We start from the raw sequence: 25,971 nt of genomic DNA on the forward strand, positions 1-25,971 counted from the left end.
TCCATCACATTCGAGGGTTTATAGTTATGCATCTTTGTGCAAAAAATCATAAAGAATGAAAGCGCCAACCTCGAGAAAAGCTAATACCTAAGTAATTGATAATGTGCTTATAAAAAAATACCGAATTTGGCCAGTTTTTCTATAAAAACACGCCAAGCAGCCAAAATTATATGTCTAAACACACATATTCTTCAAAAGTAAGCCCTCGTGAGCAAAAAAAAAAACAATCTATTAAAAAATGAGTAATTTGACTAAGAACATTGATATATGCTTATTAATAGTGATTCTTATAGATAAACATGCGTTTTTTGAACCAAAAATTTTTTTTTGCAAAAATCTGCTTGAGCCATCTTTTACCTATGATGGTACCTTAAAGGAAGAAATTTTGGCGGAAAGAAAATTTGGCGGATTTGACTGAAATCCGCCAAATTAATTCCCCGCCAAAATTTCTTTTTTCCGCCATCCGCCAAATTAAATTCCCACCAAATTAAACATTTTGAAAATATGATCTCTTTTAAGGTTTTTTTGCTATTTTTTCGCTGTTTTGACGCCATCTTTTTAAGGTTAAATTTTTAAGCGACCGCCAAATTAAATTCCCGCCAAATTTAGTTTTTTCGTCTATCCGCCAAATTAAATTCCCTCTGAAAAAACTTTTTCGGCAATCCGCCAAATTAAATTCTCGCCAAAATTTCTTCCTTTAAGGTACCCTACTTTCATACAAAAAATCAGAAAAAATTAATGATACAATTTTTCACAAAGTCCAAAAAACCCGTTTTTTAGCCGTTTTTTGGCTCAAATTTGGCCAAAAAATTTTTTTGCCGAAAATCGGGCTCCGTCACATTCGAGGGTTTATAGTTATGCATCTTTGTGCAAAAAATCAGAAAAAACTAATGAGCCAATCTCAAGAAAAGCTGGTAACTAACGAACGAACGAACGAACGAACGAACGAACGAACGAACGAACGAAAACGAACGAACGAACGAACGAACGAACGAACGACGAACGAACGAACGAACGAACGAACGAACGAAACGAACGAACGAACGAACGAACGAACGAACGAACGAACGAACGAACGAACGAACGAACGAACGAACGAACGAACGAACGAACGAACGAACGAACGAACGAACGAACAACGGTTAATTTGTAGTACCTCCACCGGGGTAGGCCCAAATGATTCCTTACATAATGCGACTAAATATTGTAAAGAATTGCATTCTATAAAGCATAAACAAAATCTTTCAATTCAGAATAATTCAGAGAACTGCAATATACTTGAGAAAAATATCTGACCAAAGTGTTATACTAGAAATAAATAAGAAAATTGCCAAAACGTCAGAACCAAAATAAAGATATCCATCAAATATACATAGAAACTGTACTTTTTGTTTTACTTGATAAAACTCCAATAACACACTAAACTAACAAGCTACAAACTTTAAGTCACAAAGCGCAAACTCCAGAAAAACACAATTTGCATCAAAATCTTTGCAAAACGTAGTTCATATTTATAACATTTCAACAGGAACTGTATTTTGGTAGACTTGGTCAAATTACAGAAACCATTTGTCAGTTGTCTGCAACCAATGAGGTACCAATGAGGTACGTAAAAACTGACTGCTATTCAGTCAAAGCCAAAATTTGGCAAGGTCAGAAAAACATAATTTACATCCAGTCTTCGTAAATAAATTTTGTAGTTTAGTACCGTCAAGTTACACAACATGCACACAACCATCTTGAAGACTTTGCTGGTCGCAAATGATAATCGAAAGCAAAACTTAAAATTTATAACTATGCAGGGAAGCTCATTTTTCCCCCATTTTGCTTTAAACTCCCTTTTGATTGGTCTATGAATTTGGGCGATCGCTTTACCGCCTTGGCGGAATAATAAACACACGACCATAATAAATAAATTCAACAGGGCAGCGGAGTAGCAATTAATTTCAACTGGGAGTCCTCTCTTCTGTGCCAAGCACTGGCAGTGTTTTTTAAACTTTAAAACAATGTTAAATCAAGACCAGATGGATCTGTTTGTTATGACTGTGCAAGTTGTGACGAGAGTGTGCATGTTGTGTAACTTGACGGTATAATTCATTAAATTCTAGAAACCATTTTTCATAACTATCTGCAGTCCGCTTTCTGCAAGTCTGATAAGAGATATGTATAAACTGTTATCGCCATTCATTCCATTCCATCATTCAGTCAAAACGTGCGCCACTAGGTTAGAAAAGATTAGAAAAAAACAATCTGCGTCCGGAACTGTGTGAAAAATGGTTAGATCAATTTCAACAAGAACTGTATACATTAATATTAATATAATTGATCAAATTTCAAAGACCATTTGTCATAATTTTGCAAGTCCAATAATAGGAGATATGATGTCATCATTTGGTTCCTGTCTTCTGAACGACCCTGATTTACGGTCAGCAGGTAGAGTTGGAGAGTCGGAAAGCTTTTCCACTGTCGACCTCTGCACGCTCTGTGTTTACAAGTTTTCAAATCGAAGTAGCGAGCCGCATGCTAATGGAGAGTAAACCGAAAACCAGTTTATCCACGGCTTCTCAATTTCTTAATTCGGATCAGTCCACAAGGATTCCCTTTCAACAAGATGTAGCTGCTTCTTAAAAGAAAAATATTTTCGACCGACCGACCGACCGAATAACCCCCACTTTTTAAAGTAGAAATGACGGGAACCAAACAATTTTTTGCGATTCGTCTTATAAGTCCAAAAAAGCACGATTGCATCCAGGCTTAATCAAATTTAGACAGTAGCTGTACTTTTGTAAACTTTATCAAATTCCAATAACATTATAACACCATCAATCCCACCTAGAGGCAAAGAAGAAAAATATGTTTTTATTGCAAAAACTAATAAAAAGCAGCAATAAAAAGTATCAGAAAATTCAACATAAACAAAAACTTGAGCAAACGGCTTTAAACCTTCAGAAGATGTAGAAAAAGAATCCCCTTGATGAAAATCATGTGATCGATTTGCCGAGTTAAAAAAATAAATGACAGAAATTGAAGCTTGCAACAGATTTACACTGGAAATACTTTGGTACAACACTGACTTATCACATCTGACTTATCGCTTGAGCCACCATCTTGAAACACCACATTATGATCTGTAAAAACAACGCACGCTAAAAGTACCCAAAAAGTTAACCCGATCGGAAGAAAGTTTAGAAATCAAAGTGAGATCGGAAAATCGAATTTTTTTTTGCCGTCTTATGATGCGGATGATGGAAGAAAATTTTACCTATTTGAATGCTCAGCTTAGGCTGACCAATAAAGGAATGCCGTTGTGGTCCATTCAGACGTACAGTTGAGAAAAGTTGAAATGTGCCTAATTTTTTTAAAAGTGCATAGTACTTTTTCATGATGCAATCTTTTCTCCAAGCTGAAAGGATTGAATCCATTAAGATGATCGCAGCGCAGACAATGAAGAGACGTGCCTTCAGGAAGCTAGACTTTTTGAGTTTATAGCTATATACTTTCACTTTATGGCATATGGTGTTTCTGTATGACTGTCTGTGTGCCTAGTCTAACCTTTGGGAAGGTCCCTCCTAACTTGGAAAGCCAGAATTGGAGCTATTTCACCAAACTACTGGAGTGCAAGTTATTACGTAGGCTATCACAACTGAAAAAGTTGAATGTGCGCCTATACAAACTTTTTCAGGTTTTCCAAATAGATTTACCACACTGAACAAACAGTGAAAACACTCTAAGTGAGGTAAATCTATTTTGAAGACCAAAAAAAAAGTTTGTTTACATTGATTCACATTCAATTTTTGATTCATATGCATACATTCTACTTTTTTGTACTTTGCCGGTATCTTGTTTTACCAATTTAAGAAAGACATTCCCGAGTTACGACCATATAATGGTCTTTAAAGCTCAAAAAGCTCCATAAACAATAAAAGTAGTTATTATAAAATAACATACAAAGAGAACAAAAATATCAACAAATGTACATTTGAAAACTTGAGCAAATTTCTTTAAAGATTCCGGAAAAAGAATTGAATCATTGCTGAAATGAACTTCTGACTAAATTACAGTATTTATTCAGTTTTAAAGACAAGAAACAAAATTAGACATACAAAACACTTTTTCCAGTCAAAGAATCAGCTCATCATCATAACCAGTCTGCCATTTTGTTTGTTTTGATTTGCAAAGTGTTATGGTGTAATTATATACTTTTTCTATAATATGCATTTATAACACTCGCTTCAGCTGTTCAATGCTAAATCAAATTGAATGAAATGTAATATATAATAATAGTAATAGCATAAAACGTAATATGAAAATGTGTATAACATTTACCGCTGTATAATTTACCGCCATATTTTTGCGGAACACTGAATTGGCTGGAAATCAAATTACAAACAAACAAACACAAAAACGCAAGATTCGAGATTCCAGTCCAATATCTATGCGTGAAGCTATGAGTGCCTCCTCGTCGCTGCGCTCCTGCGGGGGCAAAAACAATTTAGAATTGACTTAGTTATCTTTTTAAATCTGATAAAAACAAAGTTGCACTATTCTTTGTGGCTTTCCCGCTTTTTCCTGAAGAATTGTCATTTCTACATTTCACTCCTCTTTACCATGACATTTTCTCAAATTGTCGAAAACTGGACGGCGCATTTAATGCGAGCGAAGCGAGAAAAAGATCTCCGGGCGGGGGAGGGTTCGAGGGTTAGAGTCAAACTTTGAAGATATTTTTTTATTCATTTGATCGTTTTCTTAAGCCAGCTTCAACATCCAAAGGACTTTTAGTGCGTTCAGCTACAGCTTAACCGGCGTGCGACGCCGGGTACCGGCTAGTCTATATATTAATAGCCGTAGTCTGTATGTGTGTTTGTTTGTTGGTTTGTTTTTTGTGTGTCACTTCTGGTCACTTTCGTTTTCGAAAGCAATGTTTTGTTCTTTTAAAAGATGACTTTTATTTTGTTCTTGCTCCACAAATTTGTTTAACGATATTCGCGCCGTTTTATAAAGACCTTCCTTAATAAAAATGTAGTTAGGAGAATCTTTTGTTGACTACAATACAGAACGTGCATTTAACAAAGAGTCGAACGCGTAGTATTGTAATTCTTAATCGATCTTCCTTAATTAAGAGTCGTAAGCTCTATTGTCTTAAGGGTAGGGTAGAGGCTTCCCTTAAAACAAAAGATTTTATTAAGGAAGCATAAACAAAGAATGCGTGCAGTGAACAAAAAGTTTTACGATTTCAAAAACGAATGAGCTGAGGAAAATATTAGAAATGTGCAAACGGTGTTGTTGATGTGTAAGATGAATGCAGTTAATGAGTAAAACCATTAGAACAAATATGTTTGCGGATTTCAAGTGATGTATGGATACCAATATCAACCAATCACAGGTGAAATCGAAAGCCCAAAGACTTTGTTTTGATTGATAGATTAGACTTTTTCTTTTTTTTCTTTCTTTTCTTTTGTTTTATGTTTTCGAATGTAATTAACGACCTTATTTGATTTGAGACATTCGAATTCTTTTCAAAACAAAAGAAATTTTTTAAACAGAATCTGTTAAAGAAAAGAACAAATATAAAATAAAACACAAGAATCACATAACAAGTTTGTTAGAACAACAGCAACATTAAAAATGCGGTAGGCGGTAAAAGGCGGTAAAAAGGCGGTAAAAACTAGAATTCTTTCTTCGTAAAAACGGACCTTTAAACATGTATGTCGATAATTATTTTGCTGTAAATCTAAGTCATTGTTGAATTTGAAAGATTATTAAAGTTATGACGAAGTTATTTTATAAAAAAACAATATAACATTGCGCTATCTATCACGCTTTTTTGTCTGCGTGTCCTAGCTGCCTTCCGGGGGACTATGGTTGCGAGCTGACTTTTGGCCCTGCCCCTCGGACCCTTAGCAGAATAAAGAGGAGAAGAAACAAGGGAAATTGTGTGAATTTTAATTCACTTTTTGGAACTAATTTGACCAAATTTCTATCTTTCTGGGGGCAAAAAGATTCTTAGTGGGACTGAAGTTTTATTTTCCGATTTTTCAAACTGCCATGTTTCAAAAAGGCACACTTAAGGCCGGCACATACCTATACCCTTCTCTTGCCTAAGTATCCCCTCCCCCGGGCTGCCTCTTTTCGAAGAATAGGGTGTCATGTCTATTATTTCACTCCGCTTATCTTGACATCAAAGTTTTCCTAAACATCAAGAACTACGGCAAATATAACGCGAGCGAAGCGAGAAAAAAAATCTAATTGCAGAGCCGTCTCGGACGTCGCTGGTCGCCGGTATGGTGTAATTTGGGAATGACGCCCTTTCTGTTTTCTGATTATTTTCGCCACAAAAATCTTTTTCAAATATGGTTAAAAGATGCGTCACCCGGGAGGGATAGAGTCAAACTTTGAAGAGAATTCTTCCCTTTAATTTTGATTTCATCGTGTTTAAGCCATCTTCCCAACATCTCAAAGGACTTTAAATGCGTTCAGCAAACAGCTAAACCGGCGTGCGACGCCGGGTACCGGCTAGTGTTTCTTATAATAAGCTTTTTCGACTTTTAAACGAGAGAATCCTTTGCAATTCTTGCAACATTTATTGATTCCAAGATCTCAGCATTTAACAACTCCCCGTCAATTTTTTCTTTTTTATCTTCGAGGTCTATAAGGTTGAGGTCTCATGCACTAAATAAAATAATAGCTAGCCACTAACCATAATACCCAACATACATTGCGGAAGAAAGATATAAAAATCACAAAATAACAATTGAAAAATAACACTAGTACAAAGAATAAATGACAAAAGGAATGTACAAGACACAAAAGGAAGTGATAAGCTGAAGACCGAAGTCTGAAATCAGGTGCGGTACCTTGACAAGAAGGGCAAGTTTACCTATTACTGTAGGGAGAGTTAAAAATGGTAAAAATATTTAGCTCGTTGAAGGCGTCAAAATTCTCGTATTATGACGTCACAAAAAGCTAGCTTGTGTTTTCTAGATTTCGGGGGACAGTTGTCTGTACACAGACCCAGTATACACAGCAAAATTCATTACCGTAGAGGGTCTGTTGTTATTGTCTTTTTCTCATTTGAGATTTTTCAATCCGACCGCTCCGATGGAGTGTGGGTGAGAGAGGGGAGACAACAAGAGAAGTTTTGCTATTTACAAATCATACTTCTTCGCAGAGTACTACGAACCGATAAACGTGAGATACGCACTCTGGTACAGAGTAGGGGACAGTAACTAAGACGCAAAAAGGGTTAAGGTATACATTCCTGGGGTGAAGTGATATAAGTTCATTGCAATTCATATAATACTTTCTTGGCAGGTTGGCATAACGGATTCGGAAAATCAGCGGCGAACGTTCGAAGTGTTTAAGCTATACCTAAACAGAGAAAAAGACCTTTACACCGGAAACTCATATATCCGAAAATGTCTTCTGTACGATAATCAGCACCAATGCGTCGATGCTGAATTTGTCAAAGATCTTGAGTTGTTGACCCGCTTAGAGATCTGGGGCTGGAACTGGTTGGGTGATGAGTACAACCCCTTTCTTCACTTGTTTCCAAACCTCCGTGTGTTATTCGTTCGGCCAGTGCGTCATGTTGACGCGGATGAGATCAGTATCACTTTAACTGACTTCCCATTGTTACGGAGGCTGAAGATTGACTTGCATCAAAGCGGAAAGGTTCACATGTATTGTGCGTTTGGTAGTAATCAATGTCTCACTCATTCGGAAGGGTTGAAAGAAATGGAAATTCGGTTTCCACCAAATGGTGATGTAAAGTATCCTTTCAAATTAATTGGCAAATGGAGCCTGCCCAAGCAAATACATGATTTGAGATTGTTGAGTGTTAGTCTTGTGGATCATTACAATGAAGAAGCAAAAACCACTTCCAATGGTGATGGTTTCGGATTCAAGAGACAAAACATGAGACATGTCACACCTGCAATTAAGGTTCAACAAACTAAAGCAGCCAAGAAAAACACTCAGGCAAACAATGGAAGAGAAATTCACCCGATTTTTGATCGAACAGAGTTCGGGAACGTTGAAATCAGTCTATTTTCTATGTCAATGGCAGGCTTGACCTTAGGGGATTTCAAGTTACCATACGTCAAGGGTAAATTTAAGATCTCCGCTGACGATGATATAACGGAGGCTGTTGGAAAGCAGCTAATTAAGATGGAGGTGGAATATGTGGCAGATATCCCGACTCCTTTGTATCCAATAATGATTTACTTCGTTTATATGCAGAAGAACTTTGAAAAGTTCCAATTCATGAGCTGTCATTACGCCAATACTTTATTGAAGAATATGAAAGTGGAAACCATCCTGTCACTGAAAAAGATGATTGTACGTGGTTTCCACATGAAGTTGTCAGAGGTGATTAAGCTAGCAAAAGGTGATGTGAATTACAAACGAGTGAATGAAATCAGAGTGTTTGTGTATAGTCTTGATGTTGATACATCATATAATGATAGGAAGTTGATTGATGATAAAACGTACGAATTCTTTTATGTTGAAGTCGGCATGACCAATATAGCCTTCGGAAATGGGCACTACATAAAATCAAAGTACCCGGAAAACAAAAGGAAATTCGCCCCTTTCTTCCATGTCGGGAATGTTCGGGTTCCTGACCCAATCTTTTTACGGGCTCTGACGACATGCTTTATAGTCAAGATAACGGAAGCCAGCGATCGTTCACCGAAGCAGTTGATGGCAGAAGATGAGAAATTAGACCGTTGGTTCACCGTAATTGAGAGAATGCATCGATCAGCGTCCAAACATGGAGAAGAACTACACCAACAATTTTCTGATCTAGAAATCTCAAGAACCAAACACTCATTCAGCTATCTTCAATGGTATTTGCAGTGGCGAGAGAATGCATTTTCAGAAGTGGCTCAACTACCTTTACTGTCTTTACAAGTGCATTCCGAAAACATGCAGATCCTTGGAGATGCTGGCCGCGACTTGTTACGTCGGAAAGAGCATCTGAAAACAGTGTCAAGCGTGAATGAGATTACATCACTTGTTCAAAGTAGCCTTACAGAAACCAGAGATGCCATAGCTGACTCGAAGATTGCAATTCTACAAGCAGCCAAAGCCAAATCTACCTCTCTGGCAAATATCGAACAAAGAAGGTAAGAGGATATCCAATAAAAGTTGATTTACTTTAATGGGATAAATTTTCGCGGGGATTAATTAAATTTCGCGGATTTTAAGTCGAAAATAAGTTTAAATGAAAATTTGGAAAATCCTTATTCGCGAAATATTTTTGAGAAAAACTCGAAAAATGTCAAATAACTACTTTTAAAATACTTACTGCCATCAAAGAATCGCTATCAATTCATGTTTCGACAACCAACATGCATAATTTGACTTAGAAAGGCAGAAAATCGTGAAAATATTGTCTCCCTATACTGCTATCTGCGAAATCAAGTCTTCGTGAAATCTTAGAATTTCGTAGATAAGCCCAACCGCGAAATTTAATACCCGCGAAAATTTATCCCATTTAAGTATAGATAACGAGAGATTTATGTTAACACGAAAATTCTGTTTCGTTTTTTTCGGAATGTTTTGAAAGCGAAAATGAAGGAATTATTGTTTGAAAGCTTTCTAAGATGTTGCAGAAATATTATCTGACAAGCACTGCTAGTTTTTTTATAAGTCGAGTTTTAGGACCCCTTATTGCGAAACATGCGTCGTCTTCATGACACAAGTCTCTGTATTTATGTTTTCTGCGACGGAGACGGTTGGCTTCTGCATCGTCTAGATCATGACCAACTGAGGACGAAGGTAAATCAGCACTTTTACCGTCCTCGATTTTACAGATTTTTCTAAATTTCCCTAAAATTTAACTTGGGATATAAGCGTTGTAATAAGCATTTTTCCGCCTTGCCAAGCCCTCAACTTAAGCATTTTCGACCTTTTTTTGGATTTTTGAACGCTTATAAAAACATGTGCATAATAAACCCGCTATATTCTCGCACTGAGAATGGTTACTATTATGTGAACGGTTTACTTCTCTTTAGACTGGAAGAACTACAAGAGGAGATCGATAAATCTGGAGAACTCATCAAACATTTGAGTGAAAAATTCAAAAGTTTCAAAACAGAAGTTGAGAAAGAGACAGAAACATTTCAAGCAGGCGTCAAGCTAGCCATGGGATTAGCCATCGCAGAGGCGGCAGTAGAGGGCTTTAATATGGTAATGGGTGTCTTTTCGGGAAATTTTAACCCAATGGGCGCCCTCAGGGCGTTAAAAGCAGCCACGCAGTTGAAAAGTGTGCTATCAAAGATAATAACCATATTTCGTAAGTTGGCAGCACTGATGAAAAGAGGGAAACAAATTGGTGGAATGTTTAAAATGACACAGTCCGCCTACAAAGGGAAGTACGCGCGAGTAGCCAAGTTTATTCTGTCACAGAAAAGCATAGTGAAAGCAGCCCTGGAATCTTCTACAATAAAGGGGCTTGGGAGCAAGCAACAAGACAAGCTGAAATTACAGGTGGACTCCATCAAACTTGGTGGAAAATTTGTAACATCTGTCGCAGACATGACGTCAAACGTGGCAAGCTTCTTGAAGGCCAGACATACTGTCCAGATGGGGTAAGCTTCTTACTATCTTAAGTGGATAAATTTTCGCGTGTACTGATTTTCGCGAGACGAGAATTTAAAGATTTCGCGTGGATTAACCCTATTGGCCCCAAGCTTTTTTTACTTTGGTATCCCCAGGGGGGGGGGTAGAATCTACCACCCTCGATAATTTTTGATCTAGAAGAGCTATGGTCATGAAATTTGGTACAGATGTTCTCCATCATGACAAAAATTTCCAGAAAGAAAAAAAAATTGCTGACGTCATTCAAAGACCGATGACGTCATCACAAAATTTCCACCTGTCGGAAAAAAGCCCAAATATATGGTTTACAAAAATGTCTATTACAGTCGAACCAATAAAGATATTTAGATTCTGTTTGAAGATTCAGAAAAATAAAAGGTTGTTCTTTAACATAATTGCTGGTTTTGAAATTTCCATAAAGATTTTTTTTTTAAATATATGCTGAAGATTAGTAAAATTTTCAAAATTTGATGACGTCATAAATGATGATGTCATTTCAATTTTTTTTTTCAATTTTTAAAATTTATATTGTCAATGCCTATCTCGTGTCAAAATTTGAAAATGATTGAATAAATAGTTCAGAAGTTATCAGCACTTTTAAATTTTGAGTTTTAGGCGATTTTAGCTGGGTTTTATGTGATTTTTCACAATAAAGTCATAAAACCTGATCTGAACAATCTATGACCCTAAAATTTTGCACAAGTACTCTTAATAAGATTTTGTTAAAAGTCAGAACGTTTCAAGTCGTTTAAAAAATTTTTCTCAAAGATATTCACAAAAGAACTCCAGCGTGGTAGATTCTACCCCCCTGGGGCTAATAGGGTTAAATTTCGCGAATCAAGGGTCTTTAAAATTTTCGCGTGGATTAAATTTCGCGAAAATGGCCTTCTTTATTTAATTTCACGACCATATAAATTGTAACTAGAAAAGAGATGTGTGTTTTTTAATCGAACAAAGGTAGACAAAGTCACTCAAAAGCTTTCAAAAAACTTCAAAAAAAGTACTTTTAGGAGAATACTAGAGTTTATAATCAAAATGAAAAGTTGAACTCGTAATATAATAATTTGATTTCTTTCTTTGATTTCGCGAATTTTTATTTTCGCGATTGTAAAATTCCAAATAATTTCGGTTTCAAAGCGAATACACGGGTTTCGAATTAAATTTTTGCTTAGCTTTAGCTTTGATCCCATGTAAATTTGCACGAAAAATATCAAGTAAACAGAACGAAAATTGGCCGTGTATCAAGCAATTTTAGCTCATTTTTCCATTTTGACAGACTTTATGGGTCATTATGAAAACAAAAAAACATTAAAATAAAAAGTCAATCGTTTAATCATATTTCTTTTATTGAATTTAAAATAGAAAAACATCTTTTGAATGAACACCTGGCTTTCAAAAGAGAAGAAAGGAAATCTATCAACCTTTTATAAGGCATTTCCCCTTATCGCTCCTTTTATTTACTTGATTTTTTCTCTCGCGCCAGATTTAATTCGAAACCCGCGTATTGGCGGCTACGGTCGAAAAGGTGTATCGCGTTTTTGTAAATAACTTATATTTAAAAATTGGGCTTTTCCAGAAAAGTTTTTGTATATGGGGGTTGAGGATATAACAATTTTCAATGATTTACCTCCCGGAAAAAAAACTTTTGGTCCCCCGGGCAACGGGTTTTACCCCGGACTAGCATCAGTTGACCACCCGGACAACCCAAATTACCCCCGGACAAGGCAAATTTTGATAATTTTTCGCTACCCCCTCACAATATATCCTCCACCCCCATGTACGGACATTTTCTGGAAGAGCCCATTGACACAAAAGCATTGTAAACGCATGGTACTTTTATTTAGATTTGATCCTGATAATACACTGAAGGACATTGAAATCGAAGGGAAGAAGCTGGCAACAGTCAAAGAAACCCTGAAAGAAATCGCACCCGAAATGACCAATGACTTGGCTGAAGAAGGTAATCTATTTTCTTCCAATCCGAAAGTCGCGTTTCAGATACGTATTGATTGAGCGGTTCAAGTTATAGTCCGTTACCCCCTGTGGATGACATGGATTTTCCGTAACCATTTACTTTTGAAAAACTTCAGGATTTCCGTAACATTCAAGGTTTTTTATGGCATGGGAAAATCTTGGATTTTCCAATACTTGGCAAGAAAATAGAGAAAATTTTATGGATTTTCCGAAACAAATGACTAAATAATGAGGAAAAATCCTGGATTTTCCAAAACCTTTTTCAAATTTCTCAGGATTTCCAAGTGAAAAAAAATCCAACAAGCAACATGCTGAATGGACCTACCTGATGAAAATAATCAGATGAAAATAGGAAAGAAAGGCAATTATAATAAGAAAATCTAGAGTATAGTCTGTAAATGAAGAAATTTTCAAAGATTTCTGGATACTGGATGATTTAGTTTCATAGGGAAAAATAAACAACAATCAGTCAGAGGTTATAGAACTAATGCAATCAATGCATTAGTCTAAATATGTCATCATCGATTGTTGATGGAAGAATGGGTTGAGAGAGGAGTAAAAATAATAATTTAATATTTACAATGGCCCAAATTTGCCCCAAAAAAAGTTTCTTTCGAAAATTGGGCTCCGTCATATTTTAGGCATTGCCATTTTACATCATTGTGCAAAAAAATCAAAAAAAAATTAAGCCAATCGCAAGAAATGCTTATTTTCCCTGAAAATGGCAAAAGGGAATTTCCCCAAATACGAAAATCCGATTTTTACGGCCAAAAAATTTTTTCAGGAAGAATGGCTTCAGACACTTTTTAGAGAACCTAGCCCTCTATCTTTGTGCAAAAAATTAGAAAAAACTAATAAGGCAATTTTGCATAAAGTCCAAAAATCCCAGATTTGCCTAAGTAAATAAATCTTTTTTTGAAAATACGACTCCGTCATTTTTTGGGAATTGCCATTTTGGATCACTGTGCAAAAAATCATGAACATCTGTGTGTCATGTATAACTCGAAAAAATGAAGGACATTCGTTTTACGCCGGTTTTGGGCCATTCCGGCAATTCTTAAGGAGTTCCGGATTGAACAAATGATTTTATTGGAAATTAAACAGGGGGGGGTCAAGCCTCAGGGTACTAAAGCATAGCCGGTGGGGTGGGTGTTTTTCCAAAAAAAATTTGATAAGTACCCGGGTACTTTTTGGGTGGGTGGGGAGCCAAGTTTGTTTAATCAAACAAGTACCCGGGTACTAATTGGGTGGGTCTTATGTGAATTTTCTTTGTAAAATAAGTACCTTGACTCAATTTTGGTGAGTACTGGTGAGTAGTTTTATTTTGTTTTCAAGATAATTTAAGGGCTTTGAGACTTAAGTATTGTTAAAAACCTGTGACATTTTTATTCCATCATTGGATGGTTAAAAATAAGTTACTTCTAGCATAAAATTTGACACGAAGAACAGATAAAAACATGACTCTGCCATATAAAAATATTATCGATGAAAAGAAAGTTTTAAATTGTTTTATAATATTGATGTAATATCAAAACATAAAAAGACCTGCCAAGAAAAAGAAATTTAGGGAAAAGTTTTGAAGTGAAAGCCAAGGTCCTGTTTTGTTTGTTTTGATCTAGCTGGGAGACCCGACTTCTCTGTCTGTGTGGTTTCAAAAAAATATGAAAATATAGACACAGTATAGTAGCCGGGAATTATACAAGATGCAAGAATCAATCGCAGAATTTGATTGGCTAATATTTTATTGTTATGATTTGATAAACAAAAGTATGACGTCAAACAGCTCTATTGTTTAAAGAAGTGGCGCGAGCTTTTAAATTGTTTTGAAAAGATAACGGTTTTTTCTTTTGTGATTTGAAGTGATTTGAATTGAGTCAATAATTCCATACTCTGTATTTCAGTGAAGTTGTTGGGATTTTGACAGGATAGAAATATTTTTGTAACAGAGTATGGTCTCCAGACTAGTTTTGATCGAGCTCCATCTGAGTGTTTCCCTTTCCTTCTATTCTATTATGTTTTCACGTGAAATAGTGATGTAATGAACTCCTTCTGTGTGTTTATTTTCACTGATATATTTTCTCGCTCTCTCTTACATTTTTTCTTTTCTACTACAAAAACATTCGAAAAGTTTCCTAGACGTTCGAATCTTTTATCAGAAGCTTGTGAATAAGAAGCCCATAAGAAAGCAAAGCTCCTGAAGAGGCTTTTCCTGCGTTTTACTTGGGAAATAATATTTTGCCTTTTGTATACTGTAACTGTACAACATTTTGATGAATACCTAAGTCCTCATTCATTATGATTGCCGAGTAGCTAGTTAAGAAAAAAGAAACAATGTATCACTTGAGAACAAGGTTGATCTCTCAATGTAAACAGAGCACTAAGTACTTTCGAATCATAACAAAACAAAGTGTTCGAACATTTTGAAATAAAAACAAAGAGAAAAATTTTTATGTTTAGTTTTGCTAGTTTACTCTGGTTTATACTTTTTATATTTCCAGATATTTCAGAAACTAGATCTTTTGTTAAAACTGTTCTAAGATTCTGTAAGATTTTGTAAGATTGTGAAAAAGTGCTTTTACATTGTTTTCATCTGTTTTCATGTTTTACTGTAAATTACGCCTGGCTTATTAGTTGGGCTAATAGTAAAGGAAAATTAAAATTAACAGTTATAGGGTGGGTTTAATTTTGATGAGTGTAGAATTGAGAAAGATTAATAAGTAATAAATTTATTTTTTGTAGGTATAGGGTCTAAGAAGGAAAAGTCCTTAAGTACCCGGGTACTTTTTGGGTTGGTATGGGGTCTAGAAGAGAAAAGTCCTTAAGTACCCGGGTACTTTTTGGGTGGGTATAGGGTCTAGAAGGGAAAAGTCATTAAGTACCCGGGTACTTATTTGGGTGGGTGGTATGAGTCAAATTTTTTTTTAGATAAGTACCCTCTCTAGGCTATTCTTTAGTACCCTGAGGCTTGACCCCCCCCCTGAATTAAACGATGCAAAGTTTTTGGTATCACCATAGAGAACCTTTTTCTGTAAAGAAACGATCAAATAAGTTGAAAAAGTGTCACGGAAATACGTAAAAACGGCGATTTCTGGCAGGTTTCACATTTCCGGTTCTACAGGCCGGAAATTTTTTTTCGGAAAACGGTTTTCAACATCTTTTCGGCAGTACTAACGCGCCTCTATGTACAAAAAATCAGAAAAAACTAATGATAAAATCTCGAGAAAATCCCCAAAACCCGCTTTTTCCGGGACATTTCCGGCCCTGGCGACCGGAAAATCGATCGAAAATCGGGCTCCGTCACATTTTGGGTATTGCCATTTTGCATCATTGTGCAAAAAATCAGAAAAAACTAACGAGCCAATCTCGAGAAAAGCTGGTAACTAACGAACGGACGGACGGACAAAGGTTAATTTATAGGACCTCCAGGTAGGTCCAAAAAACCCTGTCGCCCACAGGAGATAATGTTTTTTTTCTGGAACTGGCCATCTGACTGAAAAGTCCTCGAGACTCATTTATATTGGGAAAGCGTTGTAGGATGGATGTCAATTGATAATGTTGAAATGCTGTTCTTTTGAACATAGGAAAAAAGTTGAGTGCAATAGACGTTTTTCAATGGCAAATCGCGAAGGAACACGTGTCGGCGATGCTTGATACGACGTTGTCGGATGACGTTCCAGAAGCCACTTCATATCGGACAGCTCTCATGAAGTTGATCACGACCGGTTAGTGCAATTCACGTTTCTTTATAAGAACATTCAAAATTTTTGAAGCCTTGGGATGTTCTTAACTTTTTGAGTTTCAAGCTTAAAAATGTTCTTAGCATATTCTTATTTTTGCCATTATTTGAGTATTTCTTTTCATTTTCCTATGAAATGCTCTAAAGTCTGTTCACGATAAGTGTGCACTCTTTTTTCTTTTAGCTATAACTTTTGAAGGAATTCTTCGTCCTTTATAAATTTGGTATCGTTGGAGAGATATTAGTGAGTGGAACAATTTGAAGTAAAAAAGTCTTTAAAAAAATTCTAAAACCGAAGATGAAAGAGAAGAAGAAAAAATGAAGATCTTGTAGAGAAGTGCTATAACTTTTATTTTCACTGGAGAGATTCTTTGATCTAAGGAGGTCATCACTGTGAAGAAATTTCACTAAAATATTTATTCAATATAAAGTTATGATACAAAGTTAATAAGTGATTGACTCCAAAAAACAGCAGAAAACAGCGTTTTTAGACGCCAATCAGCTTATTACTTTGTTTGATATCTTTTGACTGAATGATTATTTTTGAGAAATTTTTTCACAGTGATGACGTTCGATAATGAAGGAGTCACTCAAGTGAAAATGATAGTTATGGCACCTTTCTACAAGATCTTCATTTTTTTCTTCTTCATTTTCATCTTCATTTTTAGAATTTTTTTATAGATTTTTTTATTCCAAATTGTTCCACTCACTAATATCTTTCCAACGATACCAAATTTATAAAGATTGAGGAATTCCTTCAAAAGTTATAGGTAAATGAATAAAGAGTGCACACTTATCGTGAATAGACTTTAGTTCTCTATGTTCTAGAGTCCGAAAAGTCTTGAAATGTTCTTTTTAACTTGCTCCTAACATTTTATAGCGATTCTTACCTCCTCTTAAGTTTTTTTTTTCAATTTTTAATTTCATACTCAAAAGCATTTTCGTTGAGTTTCATATATACATACAATAAAGGCCTGTTTCTATCGATCGAGCGAGCGTGCATGCTAGGCCAAAATTTGACGTCACGAATTAAATTTTCTTGTACACAAAATTCGTACTTATCTGACACCCAGACGGTTAAGTCTTCGTCCGGTGGATGCGGCACATCAAAGGCCGACTATCATTCCTCTCCGATGGGAAATTGGCCCGCGTAGGCGGCCGCCAATACGCCATCGGAATAGCAGGTAAAATCGTACGCTCTTGTACACTTTTGTGCTCTTTTCTCCACTAAAGACTTTCAATGTTTTTGAGCGCACAGGAGTGCACATCTCAATTGATAATCTTTCAACCAATCAAGAAAGAGAAAAATTTAAGAGTAAACAAAAAAAGTAAACACACAAATTGTGTTTGAGGTCCAATTCTTTGTTGATGGAAATGAAACATTGATTGCGCGAAATGTGCGGCCAAATCTATTTTAAGAATTTTGACCTAGCGTACACGCTCGCGCGATCGATGGAAACAGGCATTTACTCCATTGATTTACCGCACTTGAAACTATAAGTAATATGTAAGTATTATTAGCACCCTCAATCCAGTGAGAAAAATAACTTCAGTGAGTTTATGTATTCGAGATAAATCGAGGGAAACGGTTTAAAGCAAAGTTGATATGTCTCCAAAATCACCGTCCACTTTGCTCCACGACGGTAAAAGCACCAAAATAACGCCATCTGTTTAGGTGAGCAAAGACGATATAGAGCCGTACATCAACTATCGACTTTGTTTTGCATCGATTTTACTTACCGTCGCCCTAGATATCCTCCGAAATATAAACTCGGTATTTTCATACACACAGGGGAAGCGAAGACACAAGCATCAATCGGTCGAGTGGCGTTACAAACCAAATATGCGATGTCGGTGGACGCTTTGGGTTTGTATACTGAGGAAATCATCATGGCCGACCTTGAAATCTCAAAGTATGTAAAATGAGCTACCATACTTACTAGACTAATGTTTGAGTAAAAGTAATAGCTTGAAGCATGGACCAGTTAACAACCTTACTTTCGAATGGCACCTCTTTTCCCGCTGAAGATGAGCGCGTGAAAGTGACGTACTTGATACTTGAACATGAACTTATTTTTTTCAAAAAACTTTTAACGCTTCAATGCAATGGTATCTTTCAATTTTCAAAAGAGCACTCCTACGCCTGTGTTTTTTAGGATTTTGTCCCAGAAATCTAGGACAACCTGAGACACAAGTTATTGCTAACCGTAACAGACCGACCTATTTTTCAAAAAACCTAACGCGTCCTGCGTCGATGAAAACTTTCCAAGCAAAAAAGACATCATGGCGTGTAGAACTGCAAAGTGCCATGAAATCGTTTGTAGAAGGGCGATGTTCGAACCTCTTCCTCTATTGAGAAACAAAGTTTCTCCGTTTAATTACAAATTTGCGTAAGCGCAGTAAAACCTCTAATTAACGGACACTCTAAAAGGCGGACACCTCTGATTAGCGGGCAATTTCATTTTCCCCGGCCGTTTCCTAGTCAAATCCTCATAAAAAAGTTTCTAAAAGGCGGACACTCAATTAGCGGACCCTCTGATTAGCGGACAAATTTTATCGCACGAAATTGCCAAAACCCCTATTTTAGCTCTCCAATTAGCGGACATTGAATATCAAACGGGTCACAGACGTCCAAAGTCGAAAAAAAAATTTTAGATATTTTTATTTCAAGCCCTTGTTAGTCTTATTATTCAAATTATTTCTACAAATTTCCAGTTTTCCCTTGACCCATTCAACGAATTTAGGTGGGCCAAAGAAATCATAAATCACTGGTATTTCAAGTTCGCACCCACCACCTCGATTTAACCTCTTGCCAGTCACTAACTCGAGCTCTGATTCCAGTTCTTCTATGGCCTAGTGTCTGCAGATAAGTACTTTACACCCCAATTTATTATTTTCGACACCCTGGGATGGCCTAATTTCAAAATTAGAGCTCCGAGATCAAAAGTTTCTAAAAGGCGGACCCCTTTCCCCGATGGTGTCCGCTAATTAGAGGTTCCACTGTGATTGATTTCTTTTTTTTGCATTTCCTCTTTTTCTACCAGAACTGAAAATCAACTTGAAGAAGATCAACTTGAAGAAGAAGAGTCTCAGAAATTATTGGCGAAGAACGAACGAATGAAAGTGGAACAAGATTTGGAATGGAATATTCTGATGATCAAACTTGAAATGGTTCGTTCAAACCAAGAATATTGCAACTCTTATTTTTATTTCCATCTGAGTAAATGCCAAGCTGACCTTAGGATTGACATCTCCAATACCTTGGAGGAAGTGTTAACGATGCAGGGTATGATGTTATATCAATCCAATCAGAAGCTGAACGATTTGAGTCCTGCGCCTCAAACTTTTCACGATCGCACAATATCTATCAAAAAGGTAAAAAAACATGTTCTTCTTGAATTCATTGTGATAGGGATGTTTATATAATCGCTAAAGGGGAGACCAGTTTGATTAGTTGTTGGGCCTGACCGACCCTGAAATTCCAAAAATCGAAATGAAAATAAAATTGATTTGCATTTACATTTGTATTTTCATTGCTTTACAGACTGCCAAATTTTTAAGATTTGGGTAGTTTTTTCAAGGTTTTGAGAGTTTTATGTTCAATTTTTCATTTTATCCATGAGTTTGAGCTTTTTGTGTCTTTTTTTTTCTATTTCGCATTTTTGTAAAGATGTGATAGCTTTTGCTGCCTTTTTAGGAGATTTTATGGGTGAAATTCTATTTTATTTTTTATTTTTTCACTGACCGACCGACCCTCTTTTTTGGGTAGCATGACCTCGCATTGGCCTCGCCTAAGTCTAAGAACATTTAAATATTTCTTCTATGACTTCGTTTTAGATCATTAGCTTTTTACTTTGATGAGTCTGCTTTTCGTTATATTGATCCCATTTCGTAACACGCCCGATTAACTTTTTGTGGATGTTCAATCTAGATTTTGATTGTGGTTGTATTTTCTTTTTATGTTGTGGGTTTTGTTTTCTCTGTTTTTTTATGTTACATTATATTCCTGCAAAAACATTTCAGAGGATGCCAAGGGATTTTTGCCCAAATTCTTTTTTATAAGAATACACTTTAGAAAGTCCTTGATGAAAAGGGCCAAAAAATTACAAATGTGCTAAGAATTCACCATCATGAAATTTTGCTACTCAAGCAAAGAATGCCATTTTTAGAGCATTTTTAATTATAAATTGTCAATTATCCCCAAGTAAGGCTCACTCCTTTCACAAAAATGCCATTTTATGCTTGAGACGTATGTACTAAATGTGAAATCTAGTCTGAATTAGGGTCCTAACCTAAGAACGCCGTAAGAATATTTTAGGATGGTTTTCCGAAAAAAGTTAAGAATATCCATGATGAAATGGATTTACACCATTCTTATAAAAAACAAGTGATACTGGTTATGTATTTAACACATATATAATTGATATCTACGTGAGCGTGACCATTAAACAATCATTCAGAACACAAATAGTGACGATCTATTAAAATTAGTCGTTTGTTTCTTATAAAAAAACGTTTAGAAACCAAAATTTCATGCTCTTGGAATATTCTTTCATATTGAAGACTTGGTGAGCAAAAAAAAAACATATCTCATCAAAAAATTCAGTAATTTTAAGAACATTGATGTATGCTTATTAATAGTGATTCTTATAGATAAGGATGGTTTTTTTGAGCTGAAAAATTCTTTTTTTACAAAAATCTGCTTGAGCCATCTTTTACCTACTTTCATGCAAAAAGTCCAAAAAAAACAATGATCCATCAAAAAACCCTTTTTTTAGCCGTTTTTTAGCTGAAATTCACCTCAAAATTTCTTTTTCAAAAAACAAGCTCCGTCACATTCGAGGGTTTATACAACGGATTAGAATAGGTGGATTAAGAACTCATAGAAAACACTCCTCGTTAGGTTATCAAACTTTTTTACGAGTTTGCTAGCAATTAAAACTTGATAAGTTGTAAAAAAGTTGTAAAAAATCATTACTTTCAACATTTTCATTGGTCATTACGTATCACGTGGTACATTTTAAATAAGAAAATGCACTTTTTTAGCCCTTTCTATCCAATGCAGAAATTAGCCAAATAATTTGAAATTTATTTTCCTAATTCTAAATACAGTCTTCTTTCACCAGTATGCAACCCATTCGTGACCCATCGATAGTTTCTTAGTTATAGACCATACGTTAATTTTCACTTATCTGAAGATTGCCATTGACAAAAGATTAAAAATTTACATTAAAACTGGTCTAGCGTTTGTTGATGCTAAAACTTAAGTGCAGGATTTAAAATATTTGCAAAATCATCAAAATTGATCGAATCATAGGACAAATTCGTTTTCGAAACTGTATAAATTGGAAAATTGTTCTTATAAAAACAATGAAAAAACTAAACGAGGAGTGCGCAGAGTCATTTACAGATTTTTCTTGTAACAATGAGAAGACAATGGATCTCTCTTGGGAGCAACGAGAGAAGTTAATCCACCTATTCTAATCCGTTGGTTTATAGTTATGCATCTTTGTGCAAAGAATCATAAAAAATGAAAAAGCCAATCTCGAGAAAAGCTAATACCTAAGTAATTGATAATGTGCTTATAAAAAAATATTGAATTTGGCCAGTTTTTCTATAAAAACACGCCAAGCAACCAAAAGTTCATGTCTAAACACACATATTCTTTAAAAGTAAGCCCTCGTGAGCAATAAAAAACATCTATTTTATTAAAAAAATTGAGTAATTTAACTAAGAACATTGATGTATGAAAAATAATAGTGATTCTTATAGATAAACATGCGCTTTTTGAGCTAACAAATTTTTTTTGCAAAATTCTACTTCAGCCATCTTTTCCCTATGATGGTACCCTACTTTCAAGCAAAAAGTCAGAAAAAATTAATGATCCAAATGATCCAATTTTTCATAAAGTCCAAAAAACCCGTTTTTTAGACGTTTTTTAGCCCAAATTTTCACAAAAAACTTTTTTGTCGAAAATCGAGCTACGTCACATTCGAGGGTTTATAGTTATTCATCTTTGTGCAAAAAATCATAAAGAATGAAAGAGCCAATCTCAAGAAAAGCTAATACCTAAGTAATTATTAATGTGCTTATAAAAAAATATCGAATTTGGGCAGTTTTTCTATAAAAACACGCCCAGCAACCAAAATTTCATGTCTAAACACACACATTCTTCAAAAGTAAGCCCTCATGAGCCAAAAAAAACATCTATCCCATAACAAAATTGAGTAACTTGACTAAGAACATTGATGTATGAAAAATAATAGTGATTCTTATAGATAAACATGCGTTTTTTGCGCCAACAAATTTTTTTTGCAAAAATCTGTTTGAGCCATCTTTTACCTATGATGGTACCCTACTTTCATGCAAAAAATCAGAAAAAATTAATGATCCAATTTTTCACCAAGTCCAAAAAACCCGTTTTTTAGCCGTTTTTTGGCCCAAATTTGCCCAAAAAATTTTTTTTTTCGAAAATCGGGCTCCGTCACATTTTGCCCACTACCATTTTGCACCTTTGTACCAAAAATCAAAAGATTCCTATGATTCAATCCTGAGAAAAGTTGGTAACAGACGAACAGACGAACGAACGGACGAACAAACACAGGTTAATTTATAGGACCTCCACCGGGGTAGGTCCAAAAAGCGTGTAACACAACATGACTGCAGAAAGACATCCAAGCATATTTATTTATTTTGCAGCTTACATTTTTATCTTACAATAGAAGAGATAATGATATCTTAATGGGCCATTCAATTTATTCTTATTGAAATGAAATTTCTGAGTTACAGACTTTTGTTTTATCAGGTGGAAGGGTGCAATTGCTTGCGTTTACCGATTCCCACAGTTTCGAGTTCAGAAATGAAGAGAGATCGAGACGATGCTTATTATAATAATGCAGTGACCAAGTGTCTTAAAGATCAAGGATTGGATGAAAGTCTGGTGGCTGATAAAGATTCACGCATGCGATTCCAAAAACAATGCACAGAGGATATCATCGGTGAAACGATAGAGAATCATGAATTTTCATACAAGATCGGAACGAATGATTCAGCATTTTTTTACCATGATAGAGTTCGAGTGGATGAGTTGAAGGTAATCACGCCCACTTACACCATCATCCCACCCCTCTAACGCCCTTCTACAAAAAGTTACAGCCTGAGCGAGGAAAAACTACACTTTGTTAAGTCTGAGTTAATTCCAAAAGTTCTTGCCTTAACTACTTAATGACTGATTTGTTCCATTATTAAAATAACTAGAGCCAGGCACCTTTTCTTTATCAACTTTGAAGACTTCCTAATCAATAATGAAGTTTAAAAAATAACTAAAAAGTAAAGCCCCCCCCCCAAGCGGTTTGCGTGATAACGTGATTTGGAAATTTTTTCTTCGTAATTGCATGATCAGAGGCCAAAACATAATGGTGACTTCAATGATTTTTTAGCAGCGATGCGCGAGTTGGAGGGATGCGTCATCATCCAAGTTTTTCGCTGATTTCGCTAATATTGTGATCAGAGTTACCGCTGGGGGAGCCTCTAAATTTAATTAACCTTTAAAATTTGAAATGTGCTTTGTTGGTATTGCAGGTGATATTGAAAGGTGTGAAGACGAAAACGGGTACGGTCAACATGTACATCGAAACAACTGGAGTGAACGAAGACAGATTCAACGGGAAATGCTTCAAGTTCATCGGAGAAAAATGGTTCAGAATGCTCTCTTATTATTCGAAGATTGCTAAGAAAGAAGTGGCGGAGGGTGGAAAACCATCAGGTGGGCGTCATTTGGCAAAGATGGTGGAAGATTTGCGAAAAGAGATTGAAGAGACGGTGCAACCGGTTGATAGCGGTGACGTGCATCGCAAATTCTCCGGTATTTTCATGAGTCCTACCGCCTTTTCGAACTGGATTGTGCGCATCCCTATAAAGCAGAATCCTGGGCTTGATCTGACGCATTTGAAGGAGATTGAGATCAAGTTTTCTGGTAGTTTTGTTGCATCGACCAGTGAAAACACTGAATGTGAGCTACAAGACACCAGTGGTGAAGAAGAGGCGAGATTGGAACAAGCAATGTCCGAGTAAAAGAAATTGATGAGTACGTCACCACCAATCAAAGTGGTGACAACTTCGATGAAGGGAACGTAGATGTAGGTGGATATGATAATGATGGTGGTGAATAGAAAGTGAACAAACTTTTTGGACACACTCTCTGTCATGGGTAGCTTAACCTATAACATTTATTTTAAAGTCCCTTAAAATGTAGATTAATTCATTTTAGAATTTTGAAAAATAATAATGGTAAATGGAGAAAAAGAATTCTCTGCAAAAGTTCATTTTCTTCTCATTCATTAAGTTTGATTGTTCAATTGTGTATCTACATTTTACAAAAAAATCTTTCATGATAATGATTGAAACAGTTATAGTTATTGTATCAATACTGTCAGTTTTATGTCTTATTAAAACCAATATGCTATTCCAGAAATAGTCTGTACTCCCTATGTTGATGAGGAGGTGTGACGTCCAGGCTGGTCTGGAAAATAAATGTTCAAATGGTTTAAAAAATGGGAGAAAAAAAACCCAGGGGGTCCTGAAAAATTGGAAAAAATCCAGGAAGGTCATCTTTAAAAAAAAAGATCTCTTCAACATAGGGGGTATAAATTTTTTCTGGAATAGCCCAATCCTCAGTTGAAAAAAAAACTTTAACATACCTGCCCATGTTCCAAACATTTTCTTGAGGTTCACACGAAAAGCTGCATACTTTGGTAACACATATAATCTCAATAATCTCCAAATGAAACCAATGAAATCAAATACACATTTGCCCACCAACAACCAACCAATGTATTTTATTAAAAATTCTATCGTTTTTTCTTTTACTTTTCTGAAAAGAAATTTTGAAATTAAAGAAAATGAGTTAGTAGACCAGCGGCCGAGGTAGTGAATTCTGTCACTTCGTAGGGCACCCCTTAGATCAGGGTAAATTTTTGATATTATGCCCCTAATAGGGTGTAGAATTGACAAAAAAATTTGCCCTCCGAATCTCCTGCAGTTTTCGTGTGAATCGATTTTTAGTTAATCGATAGAACTTACTAACCCTTTACTAACGGTTTTTTCGAAGTCTGAAAATTAAATATCTGAGGGTACCAACAGATTCAGCGTGAAAAGTAGATAAAAAAATGGGGTTATTTGTTAAGTTTCGACCACTTTGGTGCCAAGAAATGGGATTTTTAAGGCGAAAAATCGACGTTTTTGGCGTTTTCCGATGACGCATTTTTCTGGGAGCATTTTCAGAAAAAATCATTCTCACGGCTGGATAGCCCGGAATTAGTAGTATCCAAAAATGGTATGGTTGGTCAGTTCTCGATGTCTAGATCTCGAGATGTATTGAAAATTATCGATATTTTTTGCTGAGTCAGCATTTTTTCAGCATATTTACCCACCTCAAAAATGAAATATCTCAAGATCGGAACATCGAAAGTTAACAAACCATACCATTTTCGGATACTACTAATTCAGGGCTATCCAGCTGTGGGAATAATTTTTCTGACTTTTGAGGACCCTTGATAAGTTCTATCGATTAACTAAAAATCGATTCACTCGAAAACTGCAGGAGATTCGATTCGAGTCAATTCTACACCCTATTAGGAGCATAATATCAAAAATTTGCC

At 35.7% G+C, this 25,971-nt stretch overlaps 1 protein-coding gene across 1 annotated transcript; it reads left to right on the plus strand.

Annotated features, from left to right (window-relative positions):
• The first annotated feature begins 6,780 nt into the window (after positions 1 to 6,780).
• Positions 6,781 to 24,605, plus strand: LOC136824959 (uncharacterized). The gene is made up of 9 exons (XM_067080943.1): positions 6,781 to 6,813; positions 7,312 to 9,125; positions 10,017 to 10,592; positions 12,447 to 12,562; positions 16,158 to 16,298; positions 18,105 to 18,225; positions 19,357 to 19,687; positions 23,118 to 23,405; positions 23,894 to 24,605. Exons 1-9 carry the CDS (start codon positions 6,781 to 6,783, stop codon positions 24,383 to 24,385), a joined length of 3,912 nt encoding a protein of 1,303 aa, XP_066937044.1. The 3' UTR covers positions 24,386 to 24,605.
• Positions 24,606 to 25,971: the final 1,366 nt, after the last annotated feature.

This window comes from Clytia hemisphaerica, unplaced genomic scaffold (assembly GCF_902728285.1).
Source record: "Clytia hemisphaerica strain Z4C2 unplaced genomic scaffold, Clytia hemisphaerica genome assembly, whole genome shotgun sequence".
NCBI classification, from domain to species: domain Eukaryota; kingdom Metazoa; phylum Cnidaria; class Hydrozoa; order Leptothecata; family Clytiidae; genus Clytia; species Clytia hemisphaerica.